The following is a 17,518-nucleotide window of genomic DNA, read 5'->3' as shown; positions in this document are numbered from 1 at the left end:
CGTCATCGTGGCTACAGAGGTGAATCCCATTGGCGTCAAACGTGGTCATGTTCCGGCGTGACGTCCTTGCTGGCTGCGATGCGGGTGTTCATTGGCTGCTTAATAACAGGTTTTTATTTGTTATGGAATGTTTGCAGTATTTTACTTTGCGAATTTGGTGAATGACGCGTCTCTAACGCGCGTTATCACGTGTTGGAAGTTTCGGTTTCGCTTCTTCGGTGCTATTCTTTTTTCGTACCTAATTTCTCCCATATGGTAATCCTAGTGTCACTAGGTAATCCGATGATCGCGACGCTTGGCTCGTCCGCGCTTTCAATGTTAACAAATTTCCGCCAATTTCAAACAAAACCTTGTTTTCGTTTTCTCACCTGGCCTGACGTCAGCTGTGCGACGTTGGTGACGCGCACCACGTGACAGCACTGTGCGCGATCGCGATAAAGCCCTGATCGTCGCACGGTGAGTCATTTGTGACCGGAAAAATAAAACAGCGGGTACGAGTGGCCCTTGCATCAAGGATCGTCAATACAGCGAGGTAGGTGCGCCAATCGCGCTTGACGTTGGTTCAGATCCGGTGGCGTTTGGTAGTTGACGTAGCAGGCTTGGCGGACAAGACCGTCGGGAGGCGGTTACGGAACTCGTATCTGTCGTTGCATACGGAGCGCGCGCAACCACTGGACGTTAGTTTGCGATTCAGCCCGACCCAGGTAACCTGTGTTGTCCGCTTTTATGTTAGCAGTGAATATATTCGTTGCCTATTTCCTTTGCCCGGTTGATTGTTTACGGTGTCGCAATAGGTGTAAGTTGAGCCGTCAGTTCTGGGTGTCGTATTGCGCGTCGTGTTTGCGTTGCCACCGTAACTCAACGGTCTCTCGACTGTTTTGCCTTTCACGTTAATGTTGGCGATACTGAATGGAATAGTGAGGGGCTAAATGCATACATAGCGATGATTAGCTGTCTACTTACGATGTTTAGACGGAATAATAGCCAACGTCACGCGGGTTGCACTTGCCGACAAGAATCGGGTTACGTTATCGAGCGATTGCGCTTTCAAAGTCCAATCGATAGAACTGGAGGGCGCTGATAAGAGCAACCTCGTGCGTCAGGTATGGTTCGGGTACGTTTTTTGGGGGGGTTTCTCTTGACCATTTCTTGCTTTCCGCTGCAGCCGTCAACATGTCGAGCCTGTACCCGACACTAGAGGATATGAAGGTGGATCATATGATTCAGGTAGGGTCCACATTTTCTTTCACTTGTATTACAGCTCCAACGCTGCTTGTTGAGATCTTTGAGGTGTCTGAATGTTCGAATCGTTTTAAAATCGTCTGCTATCGTATCATGCAGCCTACATTGCGTTAGAACACATGCATGACGTACGATCCTGTCAACAGTAAAAAGTTCCCAGAGCGAGTCGTGTACCGTGAGCTACAGTTTTAGCTGTTATACAACACTTAACAGAGTTGAATTGTATTCCTTTGTAGACAGCGTTTGCGCGGTTTCACTTTTGGGCAGTGATGTATGGTCATTTGTGTTCTACGTCAATAACTGAATTAGAATAGCCTGCAACTGCTTGACCTGCTTTTTTTTTTTTTCTATGGACTGTGCAGGCTTTCTTGTTTTCCCCTAGAAATGTTAGATAAAATAATCATATTTTACGGTTATTAGATTTGATTGTAAATGATTCGTACCTCCTAGCAGATGCAGTTTTTTGTCTCCTCACTTGCTTTCGAAGGTTCACATTGCCTTCAGCTTGTTGCTCATGTTTTTACGATTTAAGCCAATTATACGTAAATGTGTGGCGATTGGGAGCGCATTTAACGTTGTAATTGCTAGTGCCTACGAATTCTTGTTTAACTGTGCCTGCCTTTGAAATGAGGCAAGGAGTCGTCATCCATTCTGTACTTTGCACACAGGCGCAGACACGGCCCTTGGAGTCGTCTGTGCCACCAGCCCCTGTGGCTGCGTCGCCATCTGCCCCTCTTCCGTATGGACTCTACCCATCGGCCCCAGCCGCATCGGACAAATTCGACACCCTGTACCCAATCCTCGATGACTACATGGGCCTGTCCCTGTCCAGGGACCTGCCACCAGAGATGACAGCCCTGGCTACCGTGTGTCAGGTTTGTTTCAAGCGATGAGCCCATTGTAAAGCCTAGGTGTATTTTAATTGGCGATTTGTTACTATCAGCGGCGTAATTTAAATGTGCGAAGAAGTTCTAGGTTGCTTATTTTAAGATCTTGTGATGGTTTGTGTTCTTTTGCGACTCCTTTGGCTGCATGAAAGGTCCTGGCGTATAAAAACGCCTGCAAGTTCTGCCATGCAGTCTTTCAAAACTTGACTAATTTCTGCTGAAATTTTTGTTTTGTTCCGTGCCCACAATGGAGTGCCTGAAAAACTTTCTGCATCCAAAGTCGTCATTAATTTCAGGGTTGCAGTTTGAAAAATATGATCTACATGTGAAGGCATCTTAAAAGTAGACAGCAGAACAGTAAACATGGACGAAAAGGGAATCCATGATTGGGGCACGAGTGTTTTTCCTTTGTTTTTGGTAGCAGCGAGTGCTGTCCTAACTTCTCGTTTCTTTCGCAGAACCAAGTGGCTGTGCCGCAGCCCGTGGCAACAGGAAGCCGTCTCTCTATGATGGTGGCCCCCATCTCGGGGACCTCACTGGGCCTTAAGAGGGCGGAGGTCAGCCACGGCATCCGTGAGGTCACCCTCTGCAAGGACCAGAAGGGCAAGGTCGGGCTCCGCGTCCAAGCCATCAACAAGGTGAGGAGGGCGGCTCTGTATCTGCCATGGTGCCTTGAATCGCTCAATTGAGGCACACGCTGTTTGTCGGACTCGTGCCATTGTTCCGATCGCGCTTTTATCGTCCGTTGGTGCGTTATCATTACTAGAGCGCTCGCTTACTGTGTGATGAATGAGGACAGTTCAGATAGTCATGTTTGAACTTTTAGAAATAAGGATTTTAATGGTGTGCCAGGTGCAGAATCGTGTTGCCAGAAAAACTGACTGTATTGTTGTAGTTCCTTCCTAACTTTTCTTCCGTTTCATTTTTTCTCTTATTCACTGCAAGGGTTCAAGTTTTTAAAAATATTTGCTTATTCATTTCGGCAGTTGTAGCGGTATGTGCACTATGACTACCCGCCCCTGTTCTTTGCTGTGGTGGCAATTTTAACGGGTACCTATAACCTGAAACCCGAGATTCATAATGGTGAAAAATACCTAATGTAATTGGAAGTGTGAGTAACTTATTGGAGCACTGTAAATGTCTACTGCAGCTAAATTAACTTTTGGGCACTCAGTCTTACATTTACATTTTGTCAGAGTTGATCTGTTTGGTTGTGTAATGTGGATGAAGGACAAGAAATGGACCATTCATGTAATTGAAAAACGACATAAGGCCAGACCGAGGATTCGATGGAGGGAGGAACGCAGGAAATTCGGGGGCAAAGAATGGACTTGATAAACGCATGATAGAAACACTAGAAATCTTTGGGAGAGGCCTTGTCCTGCAGCAGATACAAACAGGCAGTAATGATAGCGATGACGATGAACAATCACTTTGCACTTGATGTGAAAGGGGAGCAATTTATGACTGCCTGTCCCCTTGCTCTATTCTATAGACCGGCACCTCGTGATTTTTTTTAGAAATCTTAAATACTTTCAGAACATAGTCAACCAACACATCCAGTACTTAGATTAGGGGTCACAAAATGCCTCAGCCAAAAATTACTGGTCTTCACCCATCAGACAACTTAAAAACTCCCTCAAAAGATTTTTCTCTCTTTCCCGGTCTCAGCATTCTTCGACCACTGGAATTACGTCATTACAGCGGTGTAGCGGCTATTGGCCGGTTTTCCTTCAGTTGCAGCAATGAACACATTCGATAGCCACTTTACAAAGAAAGCCACGAAAGCAAAGCAGAAACGGTAGGCCTGTCTGCTGCGACGAGTAAATCATGCAGTACCATTCCGTGCTGGCAATAACTATAGCTTTCGAAGTGCTTCCAGGCCTGAACGAAAGAGTGAAAGCATTTATCGAGAGTGTTGCAGAGTCCCTTTAAAAGAGCGCAGCACTGTTCTTTTCTTCCTGCCATTCTCAAAGTGCCTTCTCCTTCTCTGCAGGGCATCTTTGTGGTGCTGGTGCAGGCGAACAGCCCCGCCGCCATGGTGGGCCTTCGTTTTGGCGACCAGCTGCTCACCATCGACGACGAGGTGCTCGCCGGCTACTCGGTGGACAAGGTGCACACGCTCATCGCCAAGTCAAACCCCGACCGCATCGTCATGGCTGTCAGGGACAGGTGAGCGCTGCGTCGTTTCGCTTTCGTACCCACTACCCGTGGAGGAACACACCATTGTATAATACTAGAGGAAAAACTGTGGCCCAATTGCTGTGTCGCTGTGGGGGAGCTTTTACAGCTGACACTAGAAGAGTATGTTGGTGTTCAGCTGAGGAACACACAAGACAAAGGCTATGGGAGAACATGCAACAAGGGCTGTCCTGTATGCTTTTTTAATCTTCAACCTTTGCACTGCGATGTGTTCTGCAACTGACAGTGTTCCATTCTTACTTGGCTTGGCTTGCACCATGGCTTCTTGTGTCACTCCTGATGACAAAACAGCCAGGGCAGCATTTGTTTTGTCTTGTTAGTCTTGCATGATGCTGTTAAATTTCATGACAAATACATTTTTTTAAGAGCTGTGCTTTTATACTCGTAAACCAACCTTAAATAGCCGTTTAGCAACAGTGTTATGGTTGCTGGCAGCCCAAGGCAACTTCTGGGACGGCTCATGAGCCATGCCAAGTAAAATTGGTGCTCTCCTCCATGGCATGTGATGGCACACCCATTTAAATGCAATTCACCTAGGCACTAGCAGCAGCTTTCCCTTTAGTATAGACCATTTACACTGAGTAGTTAGGCCCGCCATAGCCAGATGGCGCCAGCAGCGCTCTCGCCACTACTGGCCTTTCCCAGTTTCGATTTCGCCGTAGACCCATTGTTTGCTCGAAGCGCGTCATTCGCAGAATAAAGTAGGCTTAAAGAGAAGTCATAATTTAAAATTGTGGACGCAGTCGCAGCTCATGTTGGTCATCGGAAAGTGGGAAAGAACATTTGCGGAAGCGCTCCAATGTCAAAAGAATGTAAAGTCTGTGGCGCGGCACCACCAAACATGATTCAGTCATTCGCTCCCAACAGTTCAGGTTCCCTCCATAGGGACCGGGCAGCCGTTGTATGGCACCACCGTCGCTTCAGCGAACAGCGCCGCCCGTGGCGAACCGCTCGTCTGTGGAATGCCGGTGGCGGTCAGCGCAGCGTAACTGTGCATGGCTTTCTGTCGTTTTTCTGCGGTGCGGCTTGCAAAGCGTACGTAACCCCACGTGCATTTTTCAGATCGGTAAATCTTGAGCGTGGATGTGACCTTTACGAGGCATGCCATGTGTGTGATTTACGCCCATACTCAGTATTTACAAATAGCAGACGACGCTCAATGCGCCAAGCTGGAAGTCAAGCTGAAGTGAAAGTTCGTTGCTTCATGCAATTTTTTGATGCCTGCATGCAGTTTCGCGTATCGAGGTGTATACTGCAGCTAAATGCTCCCACAAAGCCGGTGTGTGCAACGGATCTAGGAATGCTGCGGCGCTGGCCTTGGGCACTTGATGACGAAACGGCGTCGACGTTGTGCACAAGCGAAAGACAAAGTTGGGGGGTGTCTTTAAGATTTACCTCAAAACAGAAATTGTGATGGACGACGCTACCGTAACTTCATTAACTACGGCTGAAACGTGTTTAATTTCACAGAAATGCTCTTACTACAGTCATGAATCGTTGATAGAATAAATACCGCATGATAGTGGAACGTTATTGCTTGTCGTGGAGAAGCAATATTGCTTTACAAGAATTGCAATGGTTACTGGCTAGTTGGTAAATGGGTTTTTCAAAAACCAATTCCTGCGTGGCTGAAGGACGCAAGACAGGAGGGTGCCCGAAACCTTTACTCTTCACAACTGAATGCTGCGGTCGGTTTACAAGCTGCCACCTATGCTTGAAAAATCATGCACACCTTCGTCTAACAAGGGTGAGGGTTTATCGCAAAGCTCTATCGTATCGATATCCTTGGTTGCCTTCTTGATTTATACTTTGACTAGTTGACCGTCCAATTTGACCAGCACGCAGTTTGGTCTTTTGATCGCAATGTCTTTGACTTTGGCCATTTCCCATTCGATTTCGCAGGAAGAGAGCTTTGCGTTCAACCATCATAATCATTACACGGAGGGCTAGATCATTTTGCTGTTTAATTTTGAACTTCCATGCCCCCCTCTCATAATCTAAACTTTGTCCAGCGTGTCGGAAATGTGTCTGAGCTGGAGGGCTCGGGCTGATGCACCCATATTTGAGGCAACTAATCGCGCGTTTTTGGTGTCTTCACCAGGCATTACACGATTTTTTAGCTACTCTGTAAATAATACTTGACCATTAAAAAACACCGGCTGACGTTAACGCTGCCAGCTTTTTTAACTATCGGTGCCAGCCTTTATTCTACGCAGGTGGTAAAACGGGAAGGGGAGGAGGGATGGTGGATGTTTGTAGCTTGGGCTGTTGAGTTGGTGAATAACTTTCGCTCTTGATAAAACGACCACCACAAATGTGGGATTTACACTTCGGCTTTCAGGCTCCCATTCTGTCACAGTGTCGCTCACCAAAACCGAAGGCACAAAGCTCACGGTTACAGAAAGTGTAAACTACCACAACATTTCTACGGCTACACAGTAATCTATCTCGTATGCAGGTGCCTTTCTAGCGTATCGAGGTATCCCAGCGCTAAGGCTGGCGTGGAAACCGTAGTCTTTGAAACCAGTGAAGATAGTTTAAAGTGGTAGAAATTAATAATAATATTGCTAATAGTTTTATTCCTACTCAGATCGCGCGGAGCCAGGCGCAAAGCGCTGCAAAAAGCGCTCGTGTCAATGTAGCCCATTCCCAACCTGATAAGCATCCAATAAGTTTGCGTAGCCGTTAGTTCATTTAAGAAGAAAATAATACTCCTAATAGTAGTTTTATTCGTACTCAGAACGGGTGTAGCCAAGCGCAGATCACTGCAAAAAGCGCTTATGCCATTGCAGCCGATACCCAACTTTAGAAGCGTCCGACAAGCTTACGTAGTTATTACTGCATCTAAGAACCCAACACATCTGTCTAGAGTTTGTTTCACCGCACATATACGCTCACAACACCACCAAAACATTCAAAGCACCGAATTAAACACGACAAAAACAACGGGAGGCTGTGTAGTCCAATGCACCGGCTCATTCCACTGACGAGGGGAGCGCCGAGTGGTGGCGCCACCCGTCCAGCTGCCCGGTCCCTATAGGCTTTGTGTGTCGTGCTTATTACAACCATTATATCAGACGAAGTGCGAAAAAACAGAGGAAAACAAACGTTACCGATTACAGCTGTGGCTCGGAACGTACACCCAGTCAGCGAGCATCACGTACCTTGCGAAAGGAACTCTCGAGGACACCAGTGTCTTAACTCTTGAGATACGTTTCGCTGCAAAAGTTGCTGAAGTAGATGATTCTAACGCTACATTTTCGGTGTAGTCCGATGCAGAGCCACAACTTCAGGCTGCACAAAATGGAAGCTCGCCACTTCAACTCGCTGTAATTAATCTTATTAAGCAGGGTTTTAATTGGCAGCAGCCATGGCCATCCAAATAAAGCCATTACATCACGACTAAATAAAGCTTGCTGCAGCAAATCTGACCAACATAAATGCACGAGTGCTTAATTAGAAATAAAAACTAAGGCGGACATATATAAAAATTGTCATGTCTCAATTGTCATGTCGCCTGTGCTACCAAACCAATTATGTAATATGCAATAAAAAATTTCAAAAAAAAAATCTCACATCCGCAGCCTTATGGGTTGGTGTTAATCGACCAGATTTAGGGGAAATCCCCAAGGTGGAGTAAGTTTCTGCGAAGGAAAGTTTGACATCCACCTAAATGCAGCCATACAGCTACATAGGAAAGCTATGCAGCGTTCTCAGAAACTTCGCAGTTGAAAAATTCATCCTGGACCAGGACGAATTTTTCTTCAACAGCGATGTTTCTTAGAAAGCTGTATAGCTTTTCTTTGTAGCCGTATGGCTGCATTAAGGTGGATGCCAAACTTTCCTTCGCAGCCTTATGGGCTGCCTCACGAAATATTTGTATGTGTTTAACGAAGCTTTATCACCCGATTTTGAGCGTTTATAAACTTCACTCTTTGTGCTAGGTATTATTTCGCCATTTGCGCGCGAGTGCGCCTAGCGTTACTGGCCACGCATATGCGATCTTTTTCGGTCCACTGTATGCGCCTAATGGCAGTTTCAACAAGTGTTTCCATAGCCACAAGTTAGTACATACTGGACAGGAAACAGCTGAGAATGAGGAACAGGTGTACAATGCAGACCGCGTCAGCTGTAAGTCGGCTGACAATTATAGCGCTGAGTGCTACAGCTTTTTCATCCCACTTCGAAACATGAAGTGGTGGTAAAGGGGTAATATACAATTTCCACACCCATGCAGGATTATTTTGATTTACAGCCCTTCATATTCATAATACTATATGTACATAGTTGGGTCCACGGCCAACCATTTTAGCGTAGGTCGGAAAGCAAAGCTTTCAAGACAAGATTTAGAACGTTGGTAATACGTCCAGAATTATGTTTATTACTGGTGTTACAGCCCTTAGGCTTTTATTTTGTTACTCTAAGACCAAACCGTCGTACAGCTTTGTGTTGGATGAAACTTGTGAACAGGAAACTAGGCAACAAACGCCAATCAAAACAACTCTCGAACAACCTTTATGGGATATTTTTTGTGACTAAGTATAATCTCTGAATGTTGGCACACGCTGTTTAGTTGCACAAGCCCCCCCTCCCCTCCCATTCATAGCAACGCTCCAGAAGAATTGTCAAATTCGCCCATCGATCTTTGTCATTAAAGTCTTTTCTAATCCAATCCAATCATTGAGCCGCTTTGGCATTTGCTTGTGCGTATGGGTACCAGCGAAGGCCATGGGAAGAAACTCATTCTGACAGGTCAGCCACGCCGAATGACGTCACGCTGTCCAGCATGGCCGCACCCACGCTGGCGCGCTGTAAACGGTCTATATAGTGGTATGAAACTATGCTGTTCCCCTCCCTCGCCTAACCGTGAAATTTTCTGCAAGCAAAGTTGTGCAAGTCGCAGCCCATTGACCCAGTGCCCCCTTCCCACATTTTCAATTTGTGCAGACCGTTTGAGCGCACTGTGACCATGCACAAGTCGAGCAGCGGCCACGTGGGATTTGCCTTCCGCGACGGCCGCATCATCTCTCTGGTCAAGGACTCTTCGGCGACCCGGAACGGACTTCTAGTCGACCACCAACTGCTCGAGGTAAGCTCTGCTGCTGAACACAAGTAGAGAGACGATAGCAGAGTTATATGCTTTTGAAGCCTTTTTTGAACAAGAACAACCTCTGGCAGAAAAGAAGCAGTAGAGAAATGTGCCTTGCTGCAGAGACAGCCATGCTTTTCTGCTCGCTGCCCCTACGTCAAAGATAGCTTGGGTGCCAGCATTGTTGTGAACATTGTTGAACTTAGGTTCTTCTGTACCGGGCTGCTTTATGTGCGTTGTCTACCCGCCGCAGTGGCTCGGTAGCTGATGTGTTGTGGTGCTGAGCTGAAGGTCGTGGGTGCGGTCCCGGCGATGATGGCTGCTTTTCAGATGAAGGCGCAAAGCGAAAACACCCATGAGTCGAGATTTCGGCACATGTTCAAAATTCCCATGCGGTTGCAATTAATCCAGAGTCCTCCGCTACAGTGTTCCTTATAGTTCAGGTGTAGCTCCTGCACGTTAAACACCCATAATTTTTTTTATGTGCGTTGTCTAGCAACATTTGCTTCTTGTTTGGGCCCTTTCGGCATCTCGTGAGAGGACAAGGACGTTCAGTGTGGCTTGAAGAACCGGCGCTACACAAGGCCCCGTCGTGACGCCGCTGCTTTTCGCCGTCTTGCAGGTGAATGGTCAGAACGTGGTGGGAGTCAAGGACCCCGACATCACCAAGATCATCGACGGTGCCGGAAATGTCATCACGGTCACGGTGATGCCGTCGTTCATCTATGACCACATGATCAAGAAGTAAGCGGGAATGGTTTTTAACATGAAATATCTTCTGTCAAAAAGTTTGCGTCCATGAAATTGGATGCTGATTGGCTAACAGGTGAGGGAAGAGGTTCACATGTGCAGATCAGGGTGGCACGTAGAGAACAAAAAAAAAAATTCTCAAAGAAGAGTGACGATGTTTTGTGATAATGACAATTTTCATGACTTTTTCTTTTTTCCTCACTTAGTGAGTTAAGCTTTTTTTTTTTTTTTTTTTTTGCTGGATATGTTACTCAATGTGATCCCTAGCAACAATGCCATCAGGGCAAATGTGGTATCTGTACTAATGAATTAAATGAAGTGTGCAGTGGCACCTTGTTAACTTGGGGTGCAAAAAGTCCTGAAAGAACATCAGTATTGTTTCATTCAAATGCTGTTATAGTAAGTGCACACACGTTGTGCGTCAAACGACCTGACCATGAGCACTGTGAACATAGGCATACATTTCATGCCATGTTTTAACTGTAGTTCTGCTAGATTGCGCAAAATTTGCCTAAATTTCAGTCGCAAGAAAAGCAAGGTGTCGTGCTTAAAAAATTATTGCCTATTTTGTACCCTCCATTAGCTTCCCTTAATGTTACGTCGTCGCTGAATGTCTACCAAATTTTAATAGTATCAAGCATGGCATATTTTCAAGGAGTCTGTGGTTTGTGCCATGTTGTATACAGATCTATTTTGAGTGGTAGATGCGATAGTATACTAACCATGTCTTGTTTTTGTTCTAGGGACATTGATTGTGCTTCTCTAAAACCACTTGTGTGCCAGTGAGCGCTGGTGTTAATTTATTTTTGGCCTTTTCTTTTAATTTTCAGCACTTCTGGAGGCATGCTGAAGAAGCTGATGGATCACTCTATTCCTGACATATAAGCAGGAATTCCCACCCGTCTTATTACCTCCGGGGCCTGTAGCTCCAACGACTGGGCCGTGCAATGCGTCCCCAATGCTAGCACAGCATTTTATCATTCTTGAAAAAAAAAAAACGCAACTTCACAGTTATACGTCAACTGAGCAGGGCAGCGTTCTTACTCACCTCTGACTGTGGAACAGCCATCTTTATTGGTGCGCCTTCTACTTTGGGCCGAGAACGCACTCTTAATTAAATGCATGCTGGTATGCTGTGAGGTTGAGAAAGTGCTAATGCCGAGCGCTTTTGCCAGCCTATCAGAATGCGAAGAAAATGGGACCTTGTATTTTTGTGTTTACATCCTACGAAGTCAGTTCCACAGCAGGCAGTCGCCTGCTCAGCCTTTGTCATTGTTTTGTTTTTATAGTTTTTTTAACTGCACACGTGACCTCTTTTAGTTTTGATATTTTCAGCTGTGGCCTTCGTGTGTGCTGTGTGTATTGCGGCGGTGTTTTTTCGTAGCCAAGAGGCTGGATTTTGAGCCATTGGGGCGCAGTGACCAACTTTCGCTGCCTGTTACTGCATAGGCAGCATTTACAGCATGCAAGGTCATTACGAATTAGGGGAAAACAGCAGAAAAAATGTTGCAACAAATTATACATGAAATGCGGATAGTTGAAACACAACCTTTTGAAACATAACCGCTTGGATCAACATTTTGATCAAATGTAGCCACGCGTTAATTGGTGTCCTTTACATGTGTGTGATGTCAGGCTTCAGTTTTGCGTAACTTGGCACAAAGCTGCAATTTAAGCCAACTACTTGTATCGTGCACTGCCAGTAAGCGACTGTCTGACTTAAGATTTTTGGAGATAACAAATACGTTCCAAGGTTGGAAGGGTGCTTCCAGAGCGGTGCACTATGTTGGTAGCTTTTGCCGTTCAGTCTGTCCAAGGTATTCAGCGTAGTTTTTATTTTGATCCGTGTACTCGCGCAACAATGTGAAGCCTGCGGTTGTGAAGGACCTGCCTTCTGTTATGTTTGCGAAAGAGTTTGGCGTGCCGCCACTCTTGAAGTTGTGTGTGATGCATGAGTCTTTTTGTTATTAAAATATTTAACTGCCACTCTGCACTTTGCCGGGTAGTTTTTTCTCGTTCTGTAATGGTGGCCGCTTATATAGGCAGCCATTGTTTTATTTGCATGTCAGCTTATACAAGACAAGATACAACCTTGTGCATATTTTAAATGGATGACATCGTGAGCTTTTCATGGAACTTGTCTGTACAGTTAATGTGAACACCTACTAAAATATTCACTAAACAAAATGCATGCCAACAGACAAGCAAGGTGGTGGATTAAGAAAATTCACTGTCTGACTTTAACAATGAAATGCAACAATATTGCTGTGTGTCCTGACATTTTTCAGACATTCAGGTTAATACCCCTGTCACACAGGCACTTTCAATCGCGATTGAAGTGAATCACGCTCGAGTTTTCAAGCGCACTCGACGCACTGCCTCTGCTACAGGGCACATTTCAATCGCGATCGAGAAGTTGCACCGGTTGCACTCGTGTACGCCAGATGGCGCTAAAAATGTGCTTGCGGCCGGCGTCTGGTAACTTTGCGCGGTCGCAGGTATACGTAACCATGTTACCGCATGCTTATTTGGGTCAAGTTATTTGACAAAATTTGTGGCGTTAGTTCAAGTTGTCACCTTCCGTGCCGTTACTGAGCGGGAACGAGAGTATCACCGCTTTCGTTTGATCGCGCTTGGAAGCCTCAATCGCGCTTGGGGAACTAGGATTGAGTTCGAGCGGGATCGAGCTCGATCGCGCTTGAAACTGCCGTGTAGCAGCGCCCGATCCGGATTGAGCTCGATCCGGATCGACTCAATCGCGATTGAAAATGCCCGTGTGACAGGGGTATAACAAAAAAAACAAATGCTGCTTGTGGTTTGTGCAAGTGGTGCTGGTGTACATGTGTAATTTGGATTGAAATAAGTTTTTAATTTTTATGCAAAGATATTACCGTTTGTCTCTGGATGGATAAAAAAAAAATATTTAAAAACTGCTCTTTTACTGTTTTAGGGGGCAGATGGGTCTTTGGAGCCAAAAAACGGTCAAAAAATCATTTTCTGAAAAACTGTATCATCCACGGCCATTTTTCTATCAGTCTGCAGATTTTCTCGTAAAAAGGCACCATATTTTATTGTAAATAGCATTTTAAAGTGCACTCTAAAGTGCAGTTCGTGCAGAATTCGATGGTGAAACGTCACTTTTCTTGCAATGCGAAGCTAGCATTTCGCCCTCGGATATCTCGGCACCCAGACCAGGTACAACTTAATTTTTTTTTGCTTCTGATACCCAAATATGTGGAGAATACATTGGAAACAAATTTTTCAAATGGAGGCTTTGGAAATTTATTTTTCGGTTCACTTGACACCACCTCCGAGCCATTTCTGGCGAAGCGTGGGAGGACTGAAGTTGAGTGTGTTGTAAAATGACCAAAAATAGCTAAATCAAAGTTCTCCCAGCATTATATTCTTTAGTCATTCGTAATCACTGTTCTGAATGGAGTGGTTCAATTGTGGCCCAAAATAATGGGAATTAATCACTAATTCTCTAAAGAATAATCAACTTCCAAGAAATCTAACTGCAGATTTAAAACCAGCACAAGAAACTCCATAATTCTGTGCAGTTTCATTAACATTGGTTAGTAAATAAAAGGAATAGCTCAAGACCGGTCTGCCCCCTTAATAGCAATGCAGGTAACAGCAACATAGCGGTTGTGGAGAGTCAAAGATTCTCCTCAAACAGATAATGGCGGCAATTCATCCAAATGGCCAACCGGGAGAGTTAGCGTGCAGCTCTGCTAGCGCAAACCTAGTTTCCAGCCCCACACAAGCATGTTACATTACAGCCCTACACTAAAGTGACCAGACATCCCGGCTTAGGCGGGACACGTCCCAGTTTTGCGGCTGTGGTCCCGCTGTCCCGCAGCCTGCTTGTGGGACGGTGTTTTGTCCCACTTTCGGCCGGAAATATGAAAAACGGGTATCAAGCCCAGTGTCACTAATGAAAAGCTGGAGCAATGAAAGAGCCAAAAAAAAAAAAAAAAACGTTTGAGGAACTTCAAGAAAAGAAGAGTGCACACAATGGAACTAAGCAAGAAAAGGTTGTGTGTTCCTTGCTTAGTCCGAATGTCTGAGCCGTTTTGTTTAAGTTACAGTGTACCAACAATCCGTTCAGCAAATGTGCATGCGCCCTTCTGCGTTTGACGAACGCTGCATGGGTGGACGTGCTTCAGCACTTACAGTAAAACCTCGTTACAAGAGAGAGACACTTGGTTATAAGAGACATTTGAATGAAAGCGGTTTGGTTAGTTTTCCTGTTTGCTATGTTAGCAACATTGCATACAAGAGACCTTGCTTACAAGAGACACGTTTCCAGGGTCGCTTGAGTGTCTCGTGTAATGAGGTTTTACTGTATTTACTTATTGAGCAAATAACGCATCATTGCTCGTCGAACAAAGGCTGAGAGAACTACGAAATGTATTATCTTCCAGTTAAAACAATTTCACTGAGCCCTTCAAGCTATCCCGCTATCCCCATTGTCGCCGCTGCTTTTGCGACACGTTCACGACTGAGATTTACTTTGTATGCGTTGGAAATACATATTAATGTGGAGCAGTCACTCTGTTCACAAATGGCTGTATTTATGGGAGTGTAAATGTTGCTGACGCAATTTTAGTGTTGTACAGCGCCAGGCGTGTGTCACAGGCCGGCGGCGCGAAACCGGCATATGCTTGCAGCTGATTGTAATTCCACTGCCCTGAAACTTACCAACAGTATCTCCATAAGCAGCGTTTCAGCATATGGTCATGCTCTGGCACTACGATGTACATCGGTGTTCTGTGCTTACATAATCTAGCGGAGCATTCATACCTGACCACGCCATTACGGTGCATACCTCAGATATTGATCACTACCCTGGACAAGCCAATGTGGCATAAATTTCACGAACATTCTACGAAATAAGTGCGATGGATTATACAAAATTCTTCGTGGAAATCAGAACACCACAAAAAATTTTATGCTGGGTCATCTTGTCACGAGGTCAGCGCTCGCAATCGATCATCATCTGCTACATTTATCTTCCCAAGCAGCACAGAGACGGGCTTATAGAGTAATCCGCGTCCATGACTAAACGCTTCTTTGAAACATCGTCATACGACACAGGGAGCCTGCAGAATCTAGCACAAACTGAAATCAGAGGGCCTTATCAGATACCACACTCTTACGACGACACCATTCACTCAAGTTACGCACATGCTCCAACGCATCTCTAACCGCCATCGGGGCCTGAAAGAACAAGATATGATTAGACTGATTCGAGCACTTCTGATCTCTAGAGTTATCTACGTCGCTCCATACCTCTGCCTCACGAAAGGAGACTTGGACGCCCTTGACAAATTCATACACAAGGCATTCAAACAGGCATTGGGCCTGCCTACGAACACCTCTACTCAGCGGCTTCTACAACTGGGTCTTCATAATACGGTTTCAGAATTAATTGAAGGCCACCTTGCCAGCCAACGTGTCCGGCTCACTCAAACCTTGGGTTACTCAAACGCCTACGACTCGCGCACCCAGCATCTCCTCCTGCTCTTCTTGTCCTCCCCGAGGCTTGGAGATCTGCTGTACGGGTTCGCCCAGTACCGAAGAACATGCACCCTGATCTCCACCCGGGCAGAAGACAAGCACGGAGTCAAGCCCACGAGAACATCTATGGGGACCGTCTGGACGTCGCGTATACAGACGCTAGCTCGTATCCAGGCGGGCAGCACAAGGTTGCAACCGTCACCACCAAATCGGCCCTTATAACCTGTGCTTCAATTAAGATTGCTGAGGAACTGGCGATCGCACTCGCACTTATTCACACCAAGAGCGCGGTCATCTTAACCGACTCCCAAGCTGCCTGTCGGAGCTTCTTGGCGGGGAGGGTGGCCCCACCAACTTTCCGCCTCCTCTCGCGACATCAGCCACAAAGAAACGTTGCCCTCGTCTGGACACTCGCCCACTGTACATTGACAGGCAATAATTTTGCCCATCATCAAGCCTGCGCACTCTCCTCCCAGGCCCCAGAAGAACAAGCGGAGTCCACACCACTGGTTACGTTTCAGGACATTACACAGTACTATCGACGTGACAGGCAACAATTCCCTCAACCTCACTCCAAGCTGTCCAAATCAGAAGAAACGACTCTTCGTCGCATCCAATTCGCTTACACCACGTTTCCCACTCAATTTCTCGCCCAATGCACTTTTTGCTCTAACCCTGGCACACTCGTCCACATTATATTAGAGTGTACGCATAACCCTGACCTCCCACCCTTTCCTTCCCCCCTCCCCCTCCATGAGCTGTGGGAGAACCTGATCACCAGCGACCACCTGGACGTCCAGCAACTACTGGCATCTAGGGCGTCGGTTGCCCGGTCGTCACTTGGATTCCCGGACTACGGAACCACTCCTACTTTATAAGGCTCATTAAATTTTCAAACTACTACTACTACTACTTATCGCTTGTGAACTTGCTGTATACTTCAAAAAAATATGTCTGCCAAGGGATCAGCTGTTCGTTGGTCAAAAAAAAAGGAAAGAATGTGAAACTTGTGCGTGTGATTACTGAAACATTAATTCCTCAATTCCGCTCTGCATTTATGCACAAAGATAGCTAAGCGTCCCCCCCCCCCCCCCCTTCCCCCTAATCTTGCGAAATATCACTGCATTTCACAGCAAGTTGGTCTGGTGAGTACTACCTTGCTTACGTTTCGACAAATGTCTTTAGCGTTTCCGAAGCTGCACTGGGTTTTTTCAATCGCGTAGCAGCTGTTCTGCTTTTTCTGGACTTGGCAGACCATTTATTTTCCCCTGGTTTCATTAACTTTCCTTAGTCCTTGCTATAAGGTGCGAGTGGGCACATATTTTTCGAACCACAGCCTTGGAATATACTTAACATTTTCGCGTGGCTTATATTCCCACGGAGGCACAATTTATTGTCAGGTATTGGGTAATCACATCCCCAAAACATGCTTTTCTACGACGTCTATATTCGAAACAAAGCCACATTTGTTGTCCGCGCTGCAAACCGAAACCAACCTCTCATGGGGCCAATATCAGGTCTAAATGAGGCGACAGTAGAATTCACTTGTACCCGACGTATTCGGAGGTGACAGTGGTGATATGCTGCTGCTGTCACCAATGCCCGTACGAGCGGCCTAGAAGCGCGCAAACCACTTTCCCCGGTTAGTTCTTGTTGGCTTTCAAGCACTCTACCAAGACGCAGATGTTTTCTGAAATGCCCTAGACATACTATTTTCTTACAGACATCACCATAAAAAGTTGTTTAGGGCACAGAAAGGCAAAAAGAAGCGAAAGAGAACCAAAACACTGCATGAGCCCCTATCAGCCACGCAGCGCTCCTCCTG

The 17,518-nt window shown here is 45.9% G+C and overlaps 1 protein-coding gene across 3 annotated transcripts; it reads left to right on the top strand.

Moving 5' to 3' along the window:
* The first annotated feature begins 378 nt into the window (after positions 1-378).
* LOC144159316 (syntenin-1-like) lies at positions 379-12,163 on the top strand. Of its 3 annotated transcripts, none has more exons than XM_077690724.1 (8): positions 379-532; positions 1,166-1,227; positions 1,911-2,117; positions 2,588-2,767; positions 4,126-4,301; positions 9,279-9,420; positions 10,043-10,164; positions 11,001-12,163. In XM_077690724.1, exons 2-8 carry the CDS (start codon positions 1,174-1,176, stop codon positions 11,053-11,055), a joined length of 936 nt encoding a protein of 311 aa, XP_077546850.1. In that variant the 5' UTR covers positions 379-532; positions 1,166-1,173; the 3' UTR covers positions 11,056-12,163. The 3 variants fall into 3 exon arrangements, with proteins under 3 accessions (XP_077546850.1, XP_077546852.1, XP_077546849.1); XM_077690726.1 differs by having other exon boundaries at positions 433-456; XM_077690723.1 differs by lacking the exon at positions 379-532 and adding an exon at positions 545-704.
* The last annotated feature ends 5,355 nt before the right edge of the window (positions 12,164-17,518 follow it).

Source organism: Haemaphysalis longicornis, unplaced genomic scaffold, assembly GCF_048455015.1.
Source record: "Haemaphysalis longicornis isolate Haplotype H1 unplaced genomic scaffold, Haemaphysalis longicornis Haplotype H1 scaffold_10, whole genome shotgun sequence".
NCBI classification, from domain to species: domain Eukaryota; kingdom Metazoa; phylum Arthropoda; class Arachnida; order Ixodida; family Ixodidae; genus Haemaphysalis; species Haemaphysalis longicornis.
The sequence above is the reverse complement of the archived record's forward strand: the minus strand, read 5'-3'. Positions and strand labels throughout refer to the sequence as shown.